The following is a 24289-nucleotide window of genomic DNA, read 5'->3' on the forward strand; positions in this document are numbered from 1 at the left end:
CTAGACACTGCCTCAGACACGTTCTCCGGTGGGCCATCTGGGAGCCGGGAGCGGTGCCCCAGAGACACGGCATAAGAAATGCCCAGGAAAGGCGCGTCAGACGCTGGGTTACAGGTCGTCGCTGGGGCCATCCTTGATCATGTATACAGTGCGTTCATAAAGTATGCTGACTCCTTGACTTTTTCCACATTGTTACATTACAGCCTTATTCTAAAATGGATTAAATAAAACAATTTCCTCTATCTACACACAACACCCCATAATGACAAAGTGAAAACAGATTTATATTTTGCCCCCTAGAATGGATAGGCATATTGTGCCTGACATACGTTAGCATGGAAGAGGCTAGAAAACATAAAAATAAATAAGCCCCATTTGCTCTTAATCTACAGAAAAAGGTGTTAATTCTTACTCATATGGAATAATAACATCCTTACATATGGGTTTTTTTGTAAATAAAAGGTGCAAATATCCTGTATTATGATCCTTTATTTTATTTCTCCACTCAATGAGATGGAAATCAAATGTCTTACTCTGTATCATGATGCTCAAACATGTTTTAATATACTATTTGTACAAAATCTGGTATATAGAAAGTGTCTTAAATAAGAGTTATGGGGGGCAGCTACAGCTATTAACTTTTCTATGCCAACATTTGTTAACCACTAGTTTTACTGCTCGAGACAGAGTAACAATGGCTTTATAGAAACAGTTTATTTACTAACACATACATGAACAAAGCACCATATAAACATAAAGACTAATACAGAAGTAACCCTACCTGCCTTGCGATTCAATGTGGCCATTTTCTTTTTTTCATAGCAAACACTCCATATAACAAAAAAGACAGTTTAGGTAGCAGATTCTTATATTACAGCATGCTGAATAGAAAACCTGCGTAAGACAAATCAGACCAGCCATCTAGAGACACTAGTGAGATGACAGTGTAAAAGTGCCATTCATTATACAGCAGTTGAAATACTGACAAGTAAGTAAATAGCACATTTTACATAATTAAAATAATAAAAAATACAAGAGGGGAGGGGTTTTTAAGGAATAGACCAATGAGAGCAAAATTAAACAAAAAACTTAAGACAACCAAGACGTTGAAGATCGGGTTATTTTGATTCGATGGTGAAACCGGTGCTGTGCCGTGTCCCTCGCACCATAAGACAAGTAATACAGCTAAAAGGAAGTGGCCGGGGTGCTACGGCACCCATTTCCTCCCAGCACCCACCACACGCCAGCCCAGTGGTTAAGAACAAAAAAAAAAGGGGTAGGTCAGAGGAGAAGAGGATGGCACAGAATGCCTGTCAAAGTTTTATATAGAAGTCCTTATAAGCAAGTCCCGATGTGAGAGGGGCACATTCATTGAGAAACAGAGGGGCGGTGATCCGCGTTTGACCCATTCCTTCTGCCAAAGCCGAACAGAGTCTTCACCCTTATGAAGGGGAGAATTTTTTGGCCTGTGCTCGAACTCTTTTTTCATATTCTACTCTGTTTTGGCTGAAAACAAGAGAGGGGTTTAGTAAAACAACAATGATCGGAATCTAGTGTTACATCCACCATATCCCTATCCAAAAACAAGACTACAATCGGGAAGGAATCCCCTCGATACTAGCAGGACTCACCAGTAAATTGTGTATGCCTCTGCTTGGGCTGGATCCTGGATATTTGGCTCATTTAAGAGTTCCTGTATTCCTAATAGGATCTGTAAGAAATGACAATACATAAAGATAATGTTAGTTGGGCATAGCCATTTGGTGGCTATAGTTTGTAAGTCGATCACCAGTATCTCCTAACCTGCTTGATGGTGATGGCTGGTCGCCAGTCCTTGTCTTCCTCTAGAATGGAGAGGCATACTGTGCCGGACGGATATACGTTAGGATGGAAGAGCGGCGGCTCAAATTTACCTATAAAATAGAAAAAACGAGGGAATCAGTAAGGGGAAAATAGGTCATGAGATAAGTTCTAAGTCCTGTTCCAATACATCCTTCCTACCTTTGTGATCACCTGATCTGATATGACTGAAAATGTGAGGGGGAAAAAGAAACTCACACTTTGGGGGCGAGGAAGGATAGTCATCCTTGAACAGCATCCGCAGTTTGAACAAGCCTCCTTCCCATGGGGTCTGGGGATGAGTCATACGTGTTTATAATGGATCACAAACACTTGGACTATGTGAGGGTCAAGGATGAGCTATGACCCCATCCTAGAATTCTTTGGTTTCATACAAGATGTCCACTTCTTAGTGTTGGTGTATGCAACTACTACATATGCAGGTGCAAAACATTTCCTCTCAATGATCTACTACCAACTATGCACAGATGGAGTGCTATAAACAATGACTATTTGAAACTGTATTGCATGTGTAGAGAAATGGCTGTACTTACCCCCTTCTTCCCAGGAATGGCACATTCCCAGTTCATCAAGTTCATAGTTCCATCTGGGTTTTTCGTCGGAACAGCCACAAAGCCCTGAGAAAGAGGTGCATCAAACAGTATAACAGAGTGAGATGAAGCAAAAAGAAATAAACATCAATGGGGCCATGCATTATAATGCTGAAACATGAGGTGATGGCGGTGGATGAATGGCACAACAATGGGCCTCAGGATCTCGTCATGGTATCTCTATGCATTCAAAATACCATCGATAAGACGCAATTGTGTTAGTTGTCCGTAGCTTATGCCTGCCCATACCATAACTCCACCATGAGGCACTCTGTTTACAACGTTGACATCAGCAAACAGCTCTCCCACATGACGCCATACACGTGGTCTGCGGTTGCGAGGCCAGTTGGACGATTACAGTGACCGTATTACCGCCACACCTGCGGTCACGAGTCATGACCGCAGTCAAATTCCAAGTGAGCGTTTAGTCCCGGGTTCCCCAAGCTCGGATGCTGCTGATGGCCCTCTAATTACTCTGACATTAATGCAAACGTAATCGAAAATCAAATCAAAACTCTTCATGAGAGCCCATGAGCTCATGTTGCGCAACATTTTCTATAGGCTATGTAATTGAAAAGAGTTGATGGCCTCTATTAAAAAGAGGATCCCATCAGCTTTCTATAGGCTAGGCCTACTATATATTTTTTCTCAACTTTCCTAATATTAAGCACATTGCTTTGCTGTACAACAGGAGTATAACCTACCTGGCTGGCATGAAAATGAGCCACGGGAAAAGCGTCCTCCATTTGCTATTTAAGTGCATAGATGACATGTATTTTTTTCTCCTGCCCCTGTTGTTTCGAGACAGGTGCATGATAATGATCCATTCTAAATCAAAACTAATTTCACACATATATTATTTAGTATATGTAAAGACATGATTAAATTAAGAATAGTCTGATTGGTGACTATTAGCCTATCACCACTTGTGAATGATGCCCAGCGTGTAGCGTAGCTGCAACTTCCCATCGGACTCGGGAGGTGAAGGTCGAGTCATGCGTCCTCCGAAACATGACCCGCCAAATCGCGCTTCTTAACACCCGCCCGCTTAACTCGGAAGTCAGCCGCACCAACGTGCCGAGGAAACACCGTTCAACTGATGACCGAGGTCAGCCTGCAGGCGCCCGGCCCGCCACAGGGAGTCGCTAGAGCACGATGAGTAAAGCCCCCCCGGCCAAACCCTCCCCTAACCCGGACCATGCTGGGCCAATTGTGCGCCGCCCTATGGGACACCCGATCACGGCCGGTTGTGATACGGCCCGGGATCGAACCCGGGTCTGTAGTGACGCCTCTAGCACTGCGATGCAGTGCCTTAGACCGCTGTGCCACTCGGGAGGCCCAGGCCCCTATATGTTTTGACAAGGTTTGTATCACAATTAAAGTGGCCAAATAACTACTTAAAATTAAGCACATTCATCCACTTTACAACCGGTGTAGAGCGTAACTGGCATTCATAGGCGGCGCGTGAGTTTCAAGTTTGGAGAATGCTCCTTTATAATAAAGCATTACATGCATAATCGCATTTGCAGTCACTTTTGAGAATGGTGTTTTCCCGCTAACTGATTGCATTTTGGAACATTTGCGCTTATAGCCTACTGCCATGTGCGCATTGCTGCGCTTATAATGTGAAGAAATGGCCGAATAGTTAATCAACATTTTAAGCTAAACGTTCTGATCTGTTGCATCAGCCACATTGCTTTTAAAAGTTTGAGATGCCAGTGGTTGTATTAATTTGGGATCTTTGGCATCACAACTGTCCCAGAGTATGTTTGGAATATTTATTTATTGCACAGAAGGACAAGCTGACCAATAGAATAGGTAAACTTTTGTACTATGGGGGATAGTAGATTGACATAGGCTAGTGTTTTTGCTGTTCGTTAGGCCTACTCATCTTGTTGGCTGATGAAAAGTAAATGTAGACAGTTATAACATGTTCAATATGCTCCTCGGAATTCAATAAGACGATGTGTCGGTCTTCACTTGTAGCCTACTTCGGAGCGGAGATGCCTGTGACAAGGATCTGATCACGTGACAGGCATTGGCTAATCGGAATTGAGATATCAGAGAGCCATGTGCGTGAGGTGCTTGGCAGCCGGAATTATAATTATTATATTCAGCCCAAGGGCATAACGGCCATTTTGACCGCAAAATGCATGGATTTTTGTAGGGGGCATTACAGCCACACAAGGGGGATGCTGCCAGGAAATTTGAGGCCTGGTGAGAATATTATCAAGTGCTTGTCAAAATGTGAATGAGAGACTGATGAAGTGTGTGCAGCCTGCAAAAGAAACAAAGCAGAGTTCATGCCTTTCATGCAACCTTTTTCAAATCAGTCGCATCATGCATCCTTAGAATCTATTTTAAAAATCTAAACATAGGGCGCAGCGGTCTAAGGCACTGCATCGCAGTGTTGCGGCGTCACTACATTGTGCTCTAGCGACTCCTTGTGGCGGGCCAGGCACCTGCAGGCTGACTTCGGTCGTCAGTTGAACAGTGTTTCCTCCGACACGTTGGTGCAGCTGGCTTCAGGATTAAGCGAGCGGGTGTTAAGAAGCGCGGTTTGCCGGGTCATGTTTCGGAGGACGCATGACTCGACCTTCGCCTCTCCCAAGCCCGTTGGGGAGTTGCAGCGATGAGACATTGGGGAGAAAAAATTTAAAACAAACTAAAATTGCATAAATAACTCTAAATTAAGCATATAGGAGGACCTGTTTCTTTGTTACGCATGACTAAGTCGCTTTGGATAAAAGCGTCTGCTAAATGGCATATTATTATTATTAACAACCGCTCAATACAGAACAGCCGCATGTGCGCACTCCCTCTGAAATTGTTTGGGGAAAAATACAGTTTCTATTTTATTCAGCTATGTTCAATTGTATTGTTCTTACTACAAAAGAATGCCACGGGACTTATAAGCAAATATTGTCTGCTAAATGAACTAGTGTAGCCAGATCAGGGCCTAACATAAGGACAACGCAGAGTATGCTATTCTGTTCTTCTGAAATGGACTACATTTACTTCATATCATGTTTCTTTAGACCCATCTAAAATAGATTTGTGATGGTGTAGTCCATATTAAAATGATTTATTATACTTTTTCAAATGTAGATGTTCTAAAAAGGTCTGCATCAGTGGCTTGTAGGCTATGCATGGACGCCAGGAGATGCTAAACGTGTTTGTTAATTAATAGTAAATTACCGTGAGACCGGCAGTTATTCGCTTGACAAAATGTCATGACCGCCACAGCCCTAGTTGGACGTACTGTAAAATTCTCTAAAACGACGGAGGCCAATTGCACGCTCCCTCAACTTGAGACATCTGAGGCATTGTGTTGTGTGACAAAACTGCACATTTTAGAGTGGCTTTTTATTATCCACAGCACAAGGTGCACCTGTGTAATGATCATGCTGTTTAAATTAGCTTCTAGATAATCCATCCACCTGTCAGGTGTGGCATATCTTGGCAAATGAGAAATGCTAACTAACAGGGATGAAATACACATTTGTACACAACATTTGTGCTTATGGAAAATTTCTGGGATCTTTTATTTCAGCTTGTCAAACATGACCAACACTTTACATATTGCGTTCATATTTTTGTTCAGTGTGTGTGTGTGCGTGCGTGCTTACACACAAACACACTACCAGTCAGAAGTTTGAACACACCTACTCCTTCAATGGTTCTTTATTTTTTACATTGTAGAATAATAGTGAAGACATCAAAACGATGAAATAACATGGAATCATGTAGTAAACTAAAAAGTGTTAAACAAATCAAAATATATTTTCAATTTGAGATTCTTCAAATAGCCACCCTTTGCCTTGATGACAGCTTTGCGCACTCTTGGCATTCTCTCAACCAGCTTCATGAGGTAGTCACCTGGAATGCATTTCAATTAACAGGTGTGCCTTCTTAAAAGTTACTTTGTGGAATGTCTTTCCTTCTTAATGCGTTTGAACCAATCAGTTTTGTTGTGCCAAGAAGATAGCTCTATTTGGTAAAAGACCAAGTCCATATTATGGCAAGAACAGCTCAAATAAGCAAAGAGAAACGACAGTCCATCATTACTTTAAGACATGAAGGTCAGTCAATACGGAACATTTCAAGAACTTTGAACGTTTCTTCAAGTGCAGTCGCAAAAACCATCAAGCGCTATGATGAAACTGTCTCTCATGAGGACCGCCACAGGAATGGAAGACCCAGCTACCTCTGCTGCAGAGAATAAGTTCATTAGAGTTACCAGCCTCAGAAATTGCAGCCCAAATAAATGTTCAGAGTACAAGTCACAGACATCTCAACATTAACTGTTCAGAGAGGACTGTGTGAAATCAGGCCTTCATGGTCGGATTGCTACAAAGAAACCACTACTAAAGGACACCAATAAGAAGAAGAGACCTGCTTGGGCCAAGAAACACGAGCAATGGACATTAGACCGGTGGGAATTTGTCCTTCGGTCTGCAGTCCAAATTGGAGATGTTTGGTTCCAACCACTGTGGCTTTGTGAGACGCGGTGTGGGTGAACAGATGATCTCCACATGTGTATTTCCCACCGTAAAACATGGAGGAGGTGGTGTTATGGTGTGGGGGTGATGGTGACACTGTCCGTGATTTATTTAGAATTCAAGGCACACTTAACCAGTATGGCTACCACAGCATTCTGCAGTGATACGCCATCCCATCTGGTTTGGGCTTAGTGGGACTATCATTTGTTTTTCAACAGGACAATGACCCAACAAACCTCCAGGCTGTGTAAGGGCTATTTGACCATGAAGGAGAGTGATGGAGTGCTGCATCAGATGACCTCCACAATCCCCCGACATCAACCGAATTGAGATGGTTTGGGATGAGTCGGACCGCAGAGTGAAGGAAAAGCAGCCAACAAGTGCTCAACATATGTGGGAATTACTTCAAGACTGTTGGAAAAGCATTCCAGGTGAAGCTGGTTAAGAGAATGCCAAGAGTGTGCAAAGCGGTCATCAAGGCAAAGGGTGATTATTTGAAGAATCTCAAATATATTTTGATTTGTTTAACACTTTTTTGGTTACTACATGATTCCATGTGTTATTTCATAGTTGTGATGTCATCACTATTATTCTACAATGTGGAAAATAGTAAAAAATAAAGAAAAACCCTTGAATGAGTAGGTGTGTCCAAACTTTTGACTGGTACTGTATATATATAGTGCCTTTGGAAAGTATTCAGACCCCTTGACTTTCCCACATTTTGTTACATTACAGCCTTTTCTAAAATGGATTAAAATACCCCAAAAAATCTCAACAATCCACACACACACACAACCCCATAATGACAAAGTGAAAACCGGTTTTTGGACATTTTTGCAAATGTATTTAAAAAAATGTAAAACTGAAATACCTTATTTAAATAAGTATTCAGACCCTTTGCTATGAAACTCGAAATTGAGCTCAGGTGCATCCTGTTTCCATTGATCATCCTTGGATGTTTCTACAACTTGATTGGAGTCCACCTGTGGTAAATTCAATTGATTGGACATGATTTGGAAAGGCACATACACCGGTCTATATAAAAGGTCCCACAGTTGACAGTGCATGTCAGAGCAAAAACCAAGCCATGAGGTCGAAGGAATTGTCCGTAGAGCTCAGAGAAAGGATTGTGTCGAGGAACAGATCTGGGGAAGGGTACCAAAACATTTCTGCAGCATTGAAGGTCCCCAAGGACACAGTGGCCTCCATCATTCTTAAATGGAAGAAGTTGGGAACCACCAAGACTCTTCCTAGAGCTGGCTGCCCCGCCAAACTGAGTAATCGGGGGAGAAGGGCCTTGGTAAGGGAGGTGACCCGATTGTCACTGACAGAACTCCAGAGTTCCTCTGTGGTGATGGTTGTCCTTCTGGAAGCTTCTCCCATCTCTGCATTAGTCCACCAATCAGGCCTTTATGGTAGAGTGGCCAGATGGAAGCCACTCCTCAGTAAAAAGGCACATGACAGCCCATTTGAAGTTTGCCAAAAGGCACCTAAAGACTCTCAGACCATGAGGAACAAGATTCTCTGGTCTTGATGAAACTAAGATTGAACTCTTTGAACCTGGCACCATCCCTACGGTGAAGCACCGTGGTGGCAGCATCATGCTGTGGGGATGTTTTTCAGTGGCAGGGACTGGGAGACTAGTCAGGATCGAGGGAAAGAGGAACGGAGCAAAGTACAGAGAGATCCTTGATGAAAACCTGCTCCAGAGAGCTCAGGATCTCAGACTGGGGCGAAGGTTCACCTTCCAACAGGACAACGACCCTAAGCACACAGCCAAGACAACACAGGAGTGGCTTCGGGACAAGTTTCTCAATGTCCTTGAGTGGCCCAGTCAGAGCCTGGACTTGAACCCGATCAAACATCTCTGGAGAGACCTGAAAATAGCTGTGCAGCGACGCTCCCCATCCAAGCTGACAGAGCTTGAGAGGATCTGAAGAGAAAAATGGGAGAAACTCCCCAAATACAGGTGTGCCAAGCTTGTCGCGTCATACGCAATAAGACTCAAGCCTGTAATCGCTGCCAAACGTGCTTCAACAAAGTACTGAGTAAAGGGTCTGAATACTTATGTAAATGTGATATTTCCTTTATTTTTTATAAATTAGCAAAACATTCGAAAACCTGTTTTTGCTTTGTCATTATGGGGTAATATGTGTCGATTGATGAGTGGAAACAACTTCATCAACTTTAAAATAAGGCTGTAACCTAACAAAAAACGTGGAAAAAGTCAAGGGGTCTGAATACTTTCCGAAGGCACTAATATAAACTCAGCAAAAAAAGAAACGTCCCTTTTTCAGGACCCTGTCTTTCAAAGATGTTTCCCATGCCTGTGGAACGGTCGTTAAGAGACTAACAGCTTACAGATGGTAGGCAATTAAGGTCACAGTTATGAAAACTTAGGACACTAAAAAGAGGCCTTTCTACTGACTCTGTGAAACATCAAAAGAAAGATGCCCAGGGTCCCTGCTCATCTGCATGAACGTGCCTTAGGCATGTTGCAAGGAGGCATGAGGACTGCAGATGTGGCCAGGGCAATAAATTGCAATGTCCGTACTGTGAGACAACGCTACAGGGAGACAGGACGGACAGCTGATCGTCCTCACAGTGGCAGACGACGTGTAACAACACCTGCACAGGATCGGTACATCTGAACATCACACCTGCGGGACAGGTACAGGATGGCAACAACAAATGCCCGAGTTACACCAGGAATGCACAATCCCTCCATCAATGCTCAGACTGTCCGCAATAGGCTGAGAGAGGCTGGACTGTGGGCTTGTAGGCCTGTTGTAAGGCAGGTCCTCACCAGACATCACCGGCAATAACATCGCCTATGGGCACAAACCCACCATCGCTGGACCAGACAGGACTGGCAAAAAGTGCTCTTCACTGACGAGTCGCGGTTTTGTCTCACCAGGGATGATGGTCGGATTCGCGTTTATCGTCGAAGGAATGAGCGTTACACCGAGGCCTGTACTGTGGAGCGGGATCGATTTGGAGGTGGAGGGTCCGTGTGTCACAGCATCATCGGACTGAGCTTGTTGTCATTGCAGGCAATCTCAACACTGTGTGTTACAGGGAAGACATCCTCCTCCCTCATGTGGTACCTTTCCTGCAGGCTCATCCTGACATGACCCTCCAGCATGACAATGCCACCAGCCATACTGCTCGTTCTGTGCGTAATTTCCTGCAAGACAGGAATGTCAGTGTTCTGCCATGGCCAGGGAAGAGCCCGGATCTCAATCCCATTGAGCACGTCTGGGACCTGTTTGATCGGAGGGTGAGGGCTAGGGCCATTCCCCCCAGAAATGTCTGGGAACTTGCAGGTGCCTTGGTAGAAGAGTGGGGTAACATCTCACAGCAAGAACTGGCAAATCTGGTGCAGTCCATGAGGAGATGCACTGCAGTACTTAATGCAGCTGGTGGCCACACCAGATACGGACTGTTACTTTTTTTGACCCCCCCCCCCCCCTTTGTTCAGGGACACATTATTCAATTTCTGTTAGTCACAGGTCTGTGGAACTTGTGCAGTTTATGTCTCAGTTGTTGAATCTTGTTATGTTCATACAAATATTTACACATGTTAAGTTTGCTGAAAATAAACGCAGTTGACAGTGAGGACGTTTCTTTTTTTGCTGAGTAGAGATATATCTATGATAGATCGATCTATCTATCTAGCCACACAAAAGTATGTAGACACCCCTTCAAATTAGTGGATTCGGCTCCTTCAGCCACACCCGTTGCTGACGGGTATAAAAATCGAGCACACAGCCATGCAATCTCCATAGACAAACATTGGCAGTAGAATGGCCTTACTGAAGAGCTCAGTGACTTTCAACGTAGCACCGTAATTTTCCAACAAGTCAGTTCATCAAATGTTTTGCACTGCTAGAGCTGCCCCGGTCAAATATAAGTGCGGTTATTGTGAAGTGGAAACGTCTAGGAGCAACAATGGCTCAGCTGCGAAGTGGTAAGCCATACAAGCTCACAGAACGAGACCACAGAGTGCTGATGCGCGTTGCCCGTACAAATCATCGGTCCTCGGTTGCAACACTCAGTACAGAGTTCCAAACTGCCTCTGGAAGCAATGTCAGCACAAGAACTGTTCGTCGGGACCTTCATGAAATGGGTTTCCATGGCCGAGCAGCCGCAGACAAGCCTAAGATCACCATGCGCAAAGCCAAGCGTCAGCTGGAGTGCTGTAAAGCTCACCGCCATTGGACTCTGAAGCGCACACACACAAAAATTATAAACGCAACATGTAAAGTGTTGGCCATGAGCTGAAATATATTTTTTTAAATCAGAATTATTCCTTATGCACAAAAAGCGTATTTCTCTCACATTTTGTGCACAAATGTTTACATCCCCATTTCTCCTGCATGCACAGGTACACCTTGTGCTAGGGACAATAAAAGGCCACTTTAAAAATGTGCAGTTGTCACAACACAATGCCAACATGTAAAGTGTTGGTCCCATGTTTCATGAGCTGAAATAAAAGGTAAAAGTTCTGAGGAGTATTTGTCTGTAATAAAGCCCTTTTGTGGGGAAAAACTGATTGGGTATGCCCTCCCAGGCCCACCAATGGCTGCACCCTTGCCCAGTTGTGAAATCCATAGATTAAAGTGTAAGGAATTTATGTCAATTGACCAATTTCCTTATAAGAACTGCATCTCAGTAAAATTGTTATTTATATTTTCTATACACACAGTGCAGTCGGAAAGTATTCAGACCCCTTGACTTTTCCCACTTTGTTACGTTACAGCCTTATTATAAAATGGATTAAATTGTTCCCCCCCTCAATCTACACAGAATACCCCATAATGACGAAGCAACATTTTTATCACATTTAGACAAGTATTCAGACCCTTTACTCAGTACTTTGTTGAAGCATCTTTGGCAGCAATTACAGCCTTGAGTCTTCTTGGGTATGACACTACAGTGAGGGAAAAAAGTATTTGATCCCCTGCTGATTTTGTATGTTTGCCCACTGACAAAGACATGATCAGTCTATAATTTTAAATGGTAGGTTTATTTGTAAACCTACCATTAAAATTATAGACTGATCATTTCTTTGTCAGTGGGCAAACGTACAAAATCAGCAGGGGATCAAATAAAAATGTTCCACCTCACTGTACGAGCTTGGCACACCTGTATTTGGGGAGTTTCTCCCATTCTTCTCTGCAGATCCTCTCAACCTCTGTCAGGTTGGATGGAGAGTGTCGCTGCACAGCTATTTTCAGGTCTCTCCGAAAATGTTCGATCGGGTTCAAGTCCGGGCTCTGGCTGGGCCACTCAAGCACATTCAGAGACTTGTCCCCAAGCCACTCCTGCGTTGTCTTGGCTGTGTGCTTAGGGTCGTTGTCCTGTTGAAAGGTGAACCTTCGCCCCAGTCTGAGGTCCTGAGCGCTCTGGAGCAGGTTTTCATAAAGGATCTCTCTGTACTTTGCTCCGTTCATCGTTCCCTCGATCCTGACTAGTCTCTGAGTCCCTGCCGCTGAAAAACATCCCCACAGCATGATGCTGCCACCACCATGCTTCACCGTAGGGATGGTTCCAGGTTTCCTCCAGACGTGACGCTTGGCATTCAGGCCAAAGAGTTTCAATCTTGGTTTCATCAGTTGTTGTATTAAGTACTGTTTCTCATGGTTGGAGTCTTTAGGTGCCTTTTCGCAAACTGCAAGCGGGCTGTCATGTGCCTTTTACTGAGGAGTGGCTTCCGTCTGGCCACTACCATAAAGGCCTGATTGGTGGAGTGCTGCAGAGATTGTTGTCCTTCTGGAAGGTTCTACCATCTCCACAGAGGAACTCTGGAGCTCTGTCAGAGTGACCATCAGGTTCTTTGTCACCTCCCTGACCAAGGCCCTTCTCCCCCGATTGCTCAGTTTGGCTGGGCGGCCAGCTCTAGGAAGAGTCTTGGTGGTTCCAAACTTCTTCTATTTCTAATGATGGAGGCCACTGTGTTCTTGGGGACCTTCAATGCTGCGGAAATGTTTTGGTACCCTTCCCCAGATCTGTGCCGCGACACAATCCTGTCTCGGAGCTCTATGGACAATTCCTTTGACCTCATGGCTTGGTTTTCGGTCTGACATGCACTGTCAACTGTGGGACCTTATATAGACAGGTGTGTGCCTTTCCAAATCATGTCCAATCAATTGAATTTACCACAGCTGGACTCCAATCAAGTTGTAGAAACATCTCAAGGATGATCAATGGAAACAGGATGCACCTGAGCTCAATTTCGAGTCTCAAAGCAAAGGGTCTGAGTACTTATGTAAATAAGGTATCTGTTTTTAATACATTTGCCAACATTTCTAAAAACCTGTTTTCTCTGTCATTATGGGGTATTGTGTGCAGATTGATTAGGATTCGTTATTTTATTTAATCAATTTTAGAATCAGGCTGTAACGTAACAAAATGTGGAGAAAAAAATCAAGGGGTCTGAATACTTTCCCAATGCACTGTATCTGTATGTATACATACCACACAGTGTAAAAAAACATTAGCAACACCTGCTCTTGCCATGACAGACTGACCAGGTGAAAGCTATGATACCTGATGTCACGTGTTAAATCCACTTCAAATCAGTTTAGACGAGGGGGCGGAGACAGGTTAAAGAAGGGTTTTTAAGCCTTGAGACAATTGAGACATTGATTGTGTATGTGTGCCATTCAGAGGGTGAATGGCCAAGACAACAGATTTAAGTGCCTTTGAAGGGGGTATAATATAATAAGGGGGGTGCAACTCAATATTAGGACGGTGTTCCTAATGTTTTATACACTCAGTGTATATAAAATGTTTTACTTAAAACCACCTGCAGGCCGGATTGGACCCCCTCGCGTGGCGGATCTGAGCTGTAAGTTCGACACCCCTGGTCTAGAACTACACACAGAAAATGTGAAACTTGACTGGCATAAATACTCACGAAAGGGTGGTCTTTCCGCCACGCTTTGCGCTCCTGAGCAAGCCGGCTCAATGCAATGCCAGACATGACTGGTGGGCTCCTGAAACAGCAGAAGTAACAAACAAGTGTGCTTTCAAAGGCATGTACATACAAAATCTAAGAAATTAGGTTACATGTATCATTAAGGCAGAGTGGGTATTATAATTATTCTACATTTTTGTTACAAAGTGGGATTCAAATTGATTTAATAGTTATTTTTGTCAACAATCTACACAAAATACTCCAATGCCAAAGTGAAAGAAAGCGTTTAATGTTTTAAAGATAAAAAATAAAACACCTTGATTAGATAAATATTCACCCGGAGTCAATACATGTTAGAAACACCTTTGGCAGCGATTACAGCTTTCAGTTCATGAGTAAGTCTAAAGGCGTTAGTATGCTTCAGTTCGGCTGGCGCCTAGCTATGCGAACCGAACAAGTGTGCTTTCATACTCCCTTAAGACCTTCACTTGAAAAAAAAAAAAAAAAAAAAAAAAGCACCAATAGTACTGTTTTTCCACTCAAGAAATGTGTCATTAATTTTGACGTTTTTGCCGAGATCTAACTAAGATGTTCGAACAAAGGACGGCACCAAATATCATCATAATATATGCACAAACTCTTCCGAACGGTTTCGGCTGGGAAGCATGCGGACGCCTTAAGAGCTTTGCACACCTGGATTGTGCAATATTTGCCCATCATTCTTTTCAAAATTGTTCAAGCTCTTTTCAGGAGCATTCACTGTCTTCTTGGTCATTTCTACTTTTTGCAAAGCCTTTTATGTCAAACATACCATGATGCAGCCACCACTATGCTTGAAAATAATGAGGCAGTTAATCAGTGATGTGTTCAGGGTTTCCATTAGCCGGTAATTGCCAGCTTTTGTCAGAGAGATAGATATATATATTTTTAAAACAAACAAAATCCCATTGCGAAATAGGTCTAATGCTTTTTAGCCTATTCATTGATCGAAATACATTTGACTGGTCATGCTTATTGGTCTATAGCAGGGAATAATTAATACATTTCCCCCCCCCCCCCAAGTGATTTTTATTTAAATAATCTATTCTAAACCATTCCCACGCATAATAGAGACACGTGATTGTATAAAAACGTAAACAAGGTTTGAAATGTTTATGTTTTAGTCAAACATCTGCTTGGGCTTGCTGCAGTCAATTTGCAGGATACAAATTATTTGTAATTATAAACTGGGTGGTTAAATCCCTGAATGCTGATTGGCTGACAGCTGTGGTATATCAGACCGTATATACCACAGGCATGACAAAATTAATATTAATTTTTACTGCTCTAATTACAATTATAATAACAAAAAGGCACCTCGGGGGTTTGTGGTATATGGTCAATATACCACGGCTAAGGGCTGTATCCAGGCACTCTGCGTTACTCCGCGTTGCCCAAACATAAGTAACTGCCTCATTTTCAAGCATGGTGGTTACTGCAGAAAGGTATGCTTGACATCGGCAAATACTGGGGAGTTTCACAGGATAAAAATAAATGGGATGGAGCTAAGCACAGGCAAAATCCTAGAGGAAAACCTGCTTCAGTCTGCTTTATACCAGAGACTGGGAGAGGAAATTCACATTTCAGCAGGACAATATAACCTACAACACAAGAACAAATATACACTTGAGTTGCTTACCAAGAAGACCGTGAATGTTCCTGAGTGGCCAAGTTAAAATTGACTTAAATCTGCTTAAAAATCTATGGCAAAACTTGAAAATTGCTGTCTAGCCGTGTACCCCAACAGAGCTTGAATAGTTTTTTAAAGAATAAATGGGCAAATATTTCACAATATTTGCCCATTTACGACCCTGCCTTACACAGGAAGCGGCACAGGTCCTAATCCAGGCACTTGTCATCTCCCGTCTGGATTACTGCAACTCGCTGTTGGCTGGGCTCCCTGCCTGTGCCATTAAACCCCTACAACTCATCCAGAATGCCGCAGCCCGTCTGGTGTTCAACTTCCCAAGTTCTCTCACGTCACCCCGCTCCTCCGCACACTCCACTGGCTTCCAGTTGAAGCTCGCATCTGCTACAAGACCATGGTGTTTGCCTACGGAGCTGTGAGGGGAACGGCACCTCCGTACCTTCAGGCTCTGATCAGTCCCTACACCCAAACGAGGGCATTGCGTTCATCCACCTCTGGCCTGCTGGCTCCCCTACCTCTGCGGAAGCACAGTTCCCGCTCAGCCCAGTCAAAACTGTTCGCTGCTCTGGCACCCCAATGGTGGAACAAGCTCCCTCACGACGCCAGGACAGCGGAGTCACTCACCACCTTCCGGAGACATTTGAAACCCCACCTCTTTAAAGGAACACCTGGGATAGGATAAAGTAATCCTTCTAACCCCCCCCCTTACCCCACCAAAAAAAATAAAAAAATTGTAAAAGTGGTTATCCCACTGGCTATAAGGTGAATGCACCAATTTGTAAGTCGCTCTGGATAAGAGCGTCTGCTAAATGACGTAAATGTAAATGCAAAGCCCTTAGACTTACCCAGAAGACTCACAGCTGTAGTCGATGCCAAAGGTGTTTCTAACATGTATTGATTCAGAGACCTGAATACTAACGCAACTATATTAAATTATAAAAACGTTTTAAAGTACAATTTCTTCCACTTTGACAAAGTATTGTGTAGATTGTTCACACAAAAAAAACTATTACATTAATTGTAATCCCACTTTGTAACAAAATGTGAAGAAATCCACAGGGTCTTAATACTTTTGCAAGGCAGAGGAAGGGTTAGTCATTCAAAAATCATGTCAACCCCTATCATTTCACAGAGTGAGTCCATGTAACTTAAGTGATTTGTTAAGCCAAATCTTACTCCTAAACTAATTTAGGATTGCCTAAACAATGGGGGTGAATACTTATGAAACTACACTGCTCAAAAAAATTAAGGGAACACTTAAACAACACAATGTAACTCCAAGTCAATCACACTTCTGTGAAAACAAACTGTCCACTTAGGAAGCAACACTGATTGACAATAAATGTCACATGCAAATTGAATAGACAACAGGTGGAAATTATAGGCAATTAGCAAGACACCCCCAATAAAGAAGTAGTTCTGCAGGTGGTGACCACAGACCACTTCTCAGTTCCTATGCTTCCTGGCTGATGTTTTGGTCACTTTTGAATGCTGGCGGTGCTTTCACTCTAGTGGTAGCATGAGACTGAGTCTACAACCCACACAAGTGGCTCAGGTAGTGCAGCTCAGGTAGTGTCTGTCAGCGTAGTGTCCAGAGCATGGAGGCGCGCCAGTACATCAGGAGACGTGGAGGAGGCCGTAGGAGGCCAACAACCCAGCAACAGGACCGCTACCTCCGCCTTTGTGCAAGGAGGAGCAGGCGGAGCACTGCAAAATGACCTCCAGCAGGCCACAAATGTGCATGTGTCTGCTCAAACGGTCAGAAACAGACTCCATGAGGGTGGTATGAGGGCTCATGTGGCTGGAGTGTGTCAGCAGTTCCTGCAAGAGGAAGGCATTGATGCTATGGACTGGCCCGCCCGTTCCCCAGACCGGAATCCAATTGAGCACATCTGGGACATCATGTCTCGCTCCATTCACCAATGCCACGTTGCACCACAGACTGTCCAGGAGTTGGCGGATGCTTTAGTCCAGGTCTGGGAGGAGATCCCTCAGGAGACCATCCGCCACCTCATCAGGAGCATGCCCAGGCGTTGTAGGGAGGTCATACAGGCACGTGGAGGCCACACACTACTGAGCCTCATTTTGACTTGTTTTAAGGACATTACATCAAAGTTGGATCAGCCTGTAGTGTGGTTTTCCACTTTAATTTTGAGGGTGATTCCAATTTCAGACCTCCATGGGTTGATAAATTTGATTTCCATTGATAATTTGTGTAATTTTGTTGTCAGCACATTCATCTATGTAAAAGAAAAAAGTATTTAATAAGATTATTTCATTCATTCAGATCTAGGATGTGTTGTTTAAGTGTTCCCTTTATTTTTTTGAGCAGTGTATATTAGTTATTTAATTTTTATTACATTTGTAAACATTTGTAGAATTTTGTTTTCACTTTGACAGAGTATTTTTGTATAGACCAATGATAAAATAAAACATCTGTTAAATCTATTTTAATTCCACTTTGTAATGCAACAGAATAAATTAAATGTATCCCAAGGGGGTTGAATCCTTATGATACCAATTGTATGTGTAATAAATAAATATTATAAGCATTATGGCGCCGGAGGGGATGGCTGCCATTTTACGGGCTCCTAACCAACTGTGCTATTTGGTGTGTTTTTTCGCATTGTTTGTAACTTACTTTGTACATAATGTTGCTGCTACAGTCTCGTATGACCGAAAAGAGCTTCTGGATATCAGAACAGCGATTACTCACCTCGAACTGGACGAAGAGTTTTTCTTTAATGAGTCCGACGCGAAGGATATACTGCTTCTCCGAGACCAGGCCCAAATCCCCGTCATTCGCGTGAAGAAAAGACGGAAATACAGGGGGCGGAGATCGGGGTGCCTTGTTAGAATTTGTCGGCGAGTGGGTAACCCAACTCCACCATCCGTTCTATTGGCCAACGTGCAATCACTGGAAAATTTACTGGATGATATCCATTCGAGACTATCCTACCAACGGGACACTAAAAACTGTAATATCTTGTTTCACCGAGTCGTGGCTGAACGACGACACGGAAAATATACATTTGGCTGGGTTTTCAGTGGATTGGCAGGACAGAACAGCTACGTCTGGTAAGACGAAGGGTGGGGGTGTGCCTTTGTCAATTACAGCTCGTGCGCGATGTCTAATATTAAGGAAGTCTCGATATTGCTCGCCTGAGGTAGAGTACCTCATGATAAACTGTAGACCACACCATCTACCAAGAGAGTTTATCTATATTTTTCGTAGCTGTCTATTTGCCACCACAAACCGATGCTGGCACTAAGACCGCACTCAACGAGCTGTTTAAGGCCATAAGCAAACAAGAAAATGCTCATCCGGAAGCGGCGCTCCTAGTGGCCGGGGACTTTAATGCAGGCAAACTTAAATCCGCTTTACCTCATTTCTACCAACGTCACATGTGCAACCAGAGGAGAAAAAAAACCTCTAGATCACCTTTACTCCACACACTGAGATGCATACAAAGCTCTCCCTCGCCCTCCATTTGCAAATCTGACCATAATTATATCCTCCTGATTCCTGCTTACAAGCTAAACCTAAAGCAGGAAGCACCAGTTACTCGCTCAATACGGAAGTGGTCAGATGACGCGGATGCTACGCTACAGCACTATTTTGCTAGCACAGACTGGAATGTGTTCCGGGATTCATCCAATGGCATTGAGGAGTATACCACCTTAGTCATCGGCTTCATCAATAAGTGCATCGACGACATCATCCCCACAGTGACCGTACGTACATATCCCAACCAGAAGCCATGGATTACAGGCAACATCCACACAGAGCTAAAGGCTAGAGCTTCCGCTTTCAAGGAGCGGGACACCAATCCGGACACTTATAAGAAATCCTGCTATGCCCTCAGACGAACCATCAAACAGGCAAAGCGTCAATACAGGACTAAGATTGAATCCTATGTGAGAATGCTGTTCATTGACTACAGCTCAGCGTTCAACACCATACTGCCAACAAAGCTCATCACTAAGCTAATGACCCTGGGACTAAACACCTCCCTCTGCAACTGGATCCTGGACGTCCTGACGGGCTGCCCCCAAGTGGTAAGGGTAGGCAACAACACATCTGCCACGCAGATCCTCAACACGGGGGCATGCTTAGTCCCCTCCTGTACTCCCACGACTGTGTGGCCAAGCATGACTCCAACACAATCATTAAGTTTGCTGACGACACAACCGTGGTAGGCCTGATCACCGACAACGATGAGACTGCCTATAGGGAGGAGGTCAGAGACCTGACAGTGTGGTGCCAGGACAACAACCTCTCCCTCAACATGTGCAAGACAAAAGGAGCTGATCATGGACTACAGGAAAAGGAGGGCTGAACACGCCCCCATTCATATCGACGGGGCTGTAGTGGAGCGGTTCGACAGTGTCAAGTTCCTTGGTGTCCACATCACCAACAAACTGTCATGGTCCTAACACACCAAGACAGTCGTGAAGAGGGCACGACAACGCCTTTTCCTCCTCAGGAGACTGAAGAGATTTGGCATGGGTCACTGCTGCTACTCGCTGTTTATTATCTATGCATAATCACTTTACCCCTAGCTACATGTACAAATTACCTTGACTAACATGTACCCCCGCACATTGACTCGGTACCAGTACCCCCTGTATATAGCCCCGTTATTGTGTTACTAAATAAAACAAAGCATAAAATAAAAAGTACATATTTTCTTAACTCTATTTCTTGAACTGCATTGTTGATTAAGGGCTCGTAAGCAAGCATTTCACGGTAAGGTCTACACCTGTTGTATTCGGCACATGTGACAAATACAATTTGATCTTGCACAAGGGTATATACCTGGTTTAAAGTCTAGCCTATATGTCAAAAGATAAAAATATGTATAAACAGTGGCCCTCGAAGACTGGAGTTTTACATTCATAGATAAGTTGCTAAGTCTATCTCCCATGTTGACTTCCCTAGAAAGCTCCTGGTGTGTACAGAAGGTTATGTATCCAAAACTTAGGGTGTCCAACTTTGCCTAGAGGGGGTGAAAAAGCGCTTTGGTGAAGAAACGTAACTTCCTTATGTTTTAAAATACACTGCTCAAAAAAATTTAAGGGAACACTAAAATAACACATCCTAAATCTGAATGAAATGAAATAATCTTATTAAATACTTTTTTCTTTACATAGTTGAATGTGCTGACAACAAAATCACACAAAAATTATCAATGGAAAGCAAATGTATCAACCCATGGAGGTCTGGATTTGGAGTCACACTCAAAATTAAAGTGGAAAACCACACTACAGGCTGATCCAACTTTGATGTAATGTCCTTAAAACAAGTCAAAATGAGGCTCAGTAGTGTGTGTGGCCTCCACGTGCCTGTATGACCTCCCTACAACGCCTGGGCATGCTCCTGATGAGGTGGCGGATGGTCTCCTGAGGGATCTCCTCCCAGACCTGGACTAAAGCATCTGCCAACTCCTGGACAGTCTGTGGTGCAACGTGGCGTTGGTGGATGGAGCGAGACATGATGTCCCAGATGTGCTCAATTGGATTCAGGTCTGGGGAACGGGCGGGCCAGTCCATAGCATCAATGCCTTCCTCTTGCAGGTACTGCTGACACACTCCAGCCACGAGGTCTAGCATTGTGTTGCATTAGGAGGAACCCAGGGCCAACCGCACCAGCATATGGTCTCACAAGGGGTCTGAGGATCTCATCTCGGTACCTAATGGCAGTCAGGCTACCTCTGGCGAGCACATGGAGGGCTGTGCGGCCCCCCAAAGAAATGCCACCCCACACCATGACTGACCCACCGCCAAACCGGTCATGCTGGAGGATGTTGCAGGCAGCAGAACGTTCTCCACGGCGTCTCCAGACTGTCACGTCGGTCACGTGCCCAGTTTGAACCTGCTTTCATCTGTGAAAAGCACAGGGCGCCAGTGGCGAATTTGCCAATCTTGGTGCTCTGGCAAATGCCAAACGTCCTGCACGGTGTTGGGCTGTAAGCACAACCCCCACCTGTGGACGTCGGGCCCTCATACCACCCTCATGGAGTCTGTTTCTGGCCGTTTGAGCAGACATGCACATTTGTGGCCTGCTGGAAGTCATTTTGCAGGGCTCTGACAGTGCTCCTCCTGCTCCTTGCACAAAGGCGGAGGTAGCGGTCCTGCTGCTGGGTTGTTGCCCTCCTACGGCCTCCTCCACGTCTCCTGATGTACTGGCCTGTCTTCTGGTAGCGCCTCCATGCTCGACACTACGCTGACAGACACAGCAAACCTTCTTGCCACAGCTCGCATTGATGTGCCATCCTGGATGAGCTGCACTACCTGAGCCACTTGTGTGGGTTGTAGACTCCGTCTCATGCTACCACTAGGGTGAAAGCACCGCCAGCATTCAAAAGTGACCAAAACATCAGCCAGGAAGCATAGGAACTGAGAAGTGGTCTGTGGTCACCACCTGCAGAACCACTCCTTTATTGGGGGTGTCTTGCTAATTGCCTATAATTTCCACCCGTTGTCTATTCCATTGGCACAACAGCATGTGAAATTTATTGTCAATCATTGTTGCTTCTTAAGTGGACAGTTTGATTTCACAGAAGTGTGATTGACTTGGAGTTACATTGTGTTGTTTAAGTGTTCCCTTTATTTTTTTGAGCAGTGTACATTTTACAATGACAAATGTGATTTTATGTTCTGAATCGTTCAGTGTGGTCTTTCTCTGACATATCATCAACATTATATCCAAGAAGTGAGATATCGTAAACTAATACAGCCTAGCTCTGTTGACATAGGGGTGCAGGTTTCTCATAACTTTTGGGGATTTTACATTTTGTGGTCATTGTCTTCAAAGTTGTTTTCGCTGGTCGCAAAAAGCAAATTTTGCATGACACGAGCTGAATTAAAAGTAAAAGGCTTTGAAAATATAAAGCTTGGTATACCCTCATTGTTCCGTTGACATATAACAGAGATACTCTTGTTTTTCTGAGAAAGCTTACAAAAAGAACAGGGATTTTGAATAAGTATGAAAAGCGTATTTTAAAATACTACATGTCATGTCTCAAACTCGATATCCATCTTACCTCTATATTGTTTTATGTCCTGCGGATTCGAGAAGATCAGTTCAACAGGAAAATGAGCCGGTGAGGTAGCCAGTAGATTTAGTAATTGCACAGAATCCAGCCTATTTGACGCGATTTTTCCTATTTGACCACTATGATAGTCATGGACTGAGCACACAGCTATCATCATAGCTAGCTAGCAACATAACATCATCCGGCTGTTCATCTGCGCCAGAAAACCCCATGTTTGCGCAAAATATCTCTGGTCCGCTGGCTGCCTAAAGCACGTTAGCAGGTAACTATGTCAGCGACGATACAAATTACGTATGAAAGAAATTACTCATAGTGCAAGTTACAGGTCAGAAACTGTGGCCAACTAGCCAACATGTGCGAGTACCCTACCCATATGTGGCGCACGGCTGGCGAACGGAGTCTGCTTGAACACTTGTCGTGTTTTTTTTTTTCTTTCACATCTTGTTGTGGCAACGAGACTCGCTCTTCTCATCATCTGAAGCCCATAAATATGAGTTGCTATGTTGGTCCGCTTTCTTTAGTTTAAAACGGAACCAAACAAATTTGCAATAATACCACCCATGACTGAGCAGGACAAAGAACCGAGGGCTTCCCAAACTGGCGCACATTTACGCATCAACCAACTACCGAAAATTGCGCAAACTCAGGCAGATTATATAACCTCGTATTACATAAATACACAATTGTAAGGCCACGGGCGACATTCTCTTACCTTTCAATATGGCTATAATGACTCGTATTTTTTTAACTGGATGAATTAGCCGTGTTTAAATCGGGATAAAGCCCGGTGAAGTTTCCCTCCTGAAAAAACAACCGTTCCTGCCCAGGCTAAATAACCGGACCAGTAACATAGGCAACCTCCCAACCGCCTGAAAATAATTATAATTAAGTGGGGGTTCTGCAGGGATTGATGTACCATAATCACGTTACTAGTTTGTGTTAGTTGAAATAATTGACAATTAAGTGGTACAATGTTCATAATGTGGTCTGCATTGACTTGGGCACAATTTGCATTCGTAAGTGACAGCTGATGAAGATGGCCTTCTTACTATGTCCGATCATTTCAGTTATGCAATATGTCCACAGAAATTGGATAATTTTAGATATAGTCCAGAAAATAAGCGCAAACAGGCAATTTTGTAGACGACTAAAGATTTAAAGGTGAGGTACGAGCATTTTTTAATAAATAACACTAGAGGGCGCCATTTGTTTACGTTGATCAGTTCCATAAATGGATGTTTGATCAAACAATGTTATGCTCTTTTGAAACCATTTTTTAAATATATATGATTAGCCTACCACATAGGGTGCTATGAAGTTCGTATGTTAACTTATTTTTATTCTCCATTTAAGACAGAAAAAATATCCTAAGTGTGCTGCTACAAACTGCATTAAAAAGACACACACACACACCAAATGTGAAAGACAAACCATTTTATTGGGCTTACCCTATGCAAGACCATAAATCTATCCCAGTAACATTAGTTATTTTAAACATTGCATAAAATCATGGTAATAGTCAGAAGTGACTGATGTAGTGATGACATTATCATGATAATTATCTTTGATATCAACAGCATAATCATCATCATTCTTATTGAGGAAGAAATCAAGCCCATCTACTCTGGAATAATAGGCCTAAGTGTGACAGTCTTCAATCATGCATTGCA

General features: G+C 43.6%; 1 protein-coding gene across 3 annotated transcripts; it reads right to left on the reverse strand.

Annotated features, from left to right (window-relative positions):
- Positions 1-471: 471 nt before the first annotated feature.
- LOC121547220 (SUMO-conjugating enzyme UBC9-B) lies at positions 472-23453 on the reverse strand. Of its 3 annotated transcripts, none has more exons than XM_041858378.2 (8): positions 23332-23453; positions 18278-18328; positions 13875-13953; positions 2394-2477; positions 2059-2131; positions 1804-1913; positions 1632-1711; positions 472-1506 (listed from the first exon to the last, which is right to left on the reverse strand). In XM_041858378.2, the coding sequence occupies exons 3-8, from the start codon at positions 13938-13940 to the stop codon at positions 1443-1445; spliced, it is 477 nt and encodes a 158-aa protein (XP_041714312.1). In that variant the 5' UTR covers positions 13941-13953; positions 18278-18328; positions 23332-23453; the 3' UTR covers positions 472-1442. The 3 variants fall into 3 exon arrangements, with proteins under 3 accessions (XP_041714312.1, XP_041714311.1, XP_041714310.1); XM_041858377.2 differs by having other exon boundaries at positions 18278-18331; XM_041858376.2 differs by lacking the exon at positions 18278-18328.
- Positions 23454-24289: the final 836 nt, after the last annotated feature.

The sequence above is a fragment of the Coregonus clupeaformis genome, chromosome 31, assembly GCF_020615455.1.
Source record: "Coregonus clupeaformis isolate EN_2021a chromosome 31, ASM2061545v1, whole genome shotgun sequence".
NCBI classification, from domain to species: domain Eukaryota; kingdom Metazoa; phylum Chordata; class Actinopteri; order Salmoniformes; family Salmonidae; genus Coregonus; species Coregonus clupeaformis.

Excerpts from the sequence above, each read along its gene's own strand:
- LOC121547220 (XM_041858376.2), bottom strand. The coding sequence starts at position 13,940 with ATGTCTGGCATTGCATTGAGCCGGCTTGCTCAGGAGCGCAAAGCGTGG. Across the intron at positions 1,712-1,803 it reads CAGCCATCACCATCAAGCAG|ATCCTATTAGGAATACAGGA; the intron begins GTTAGGAGATAC and ends CATTTCTTACAG. Across the intron at positions 1,507-1,631 it reads GAGGCATACACAATTTACTG|CCAAAACAGAGTAGAATATG; the intron begins GTGAGTCCTGCT and ends TCTTGTTTTCAG.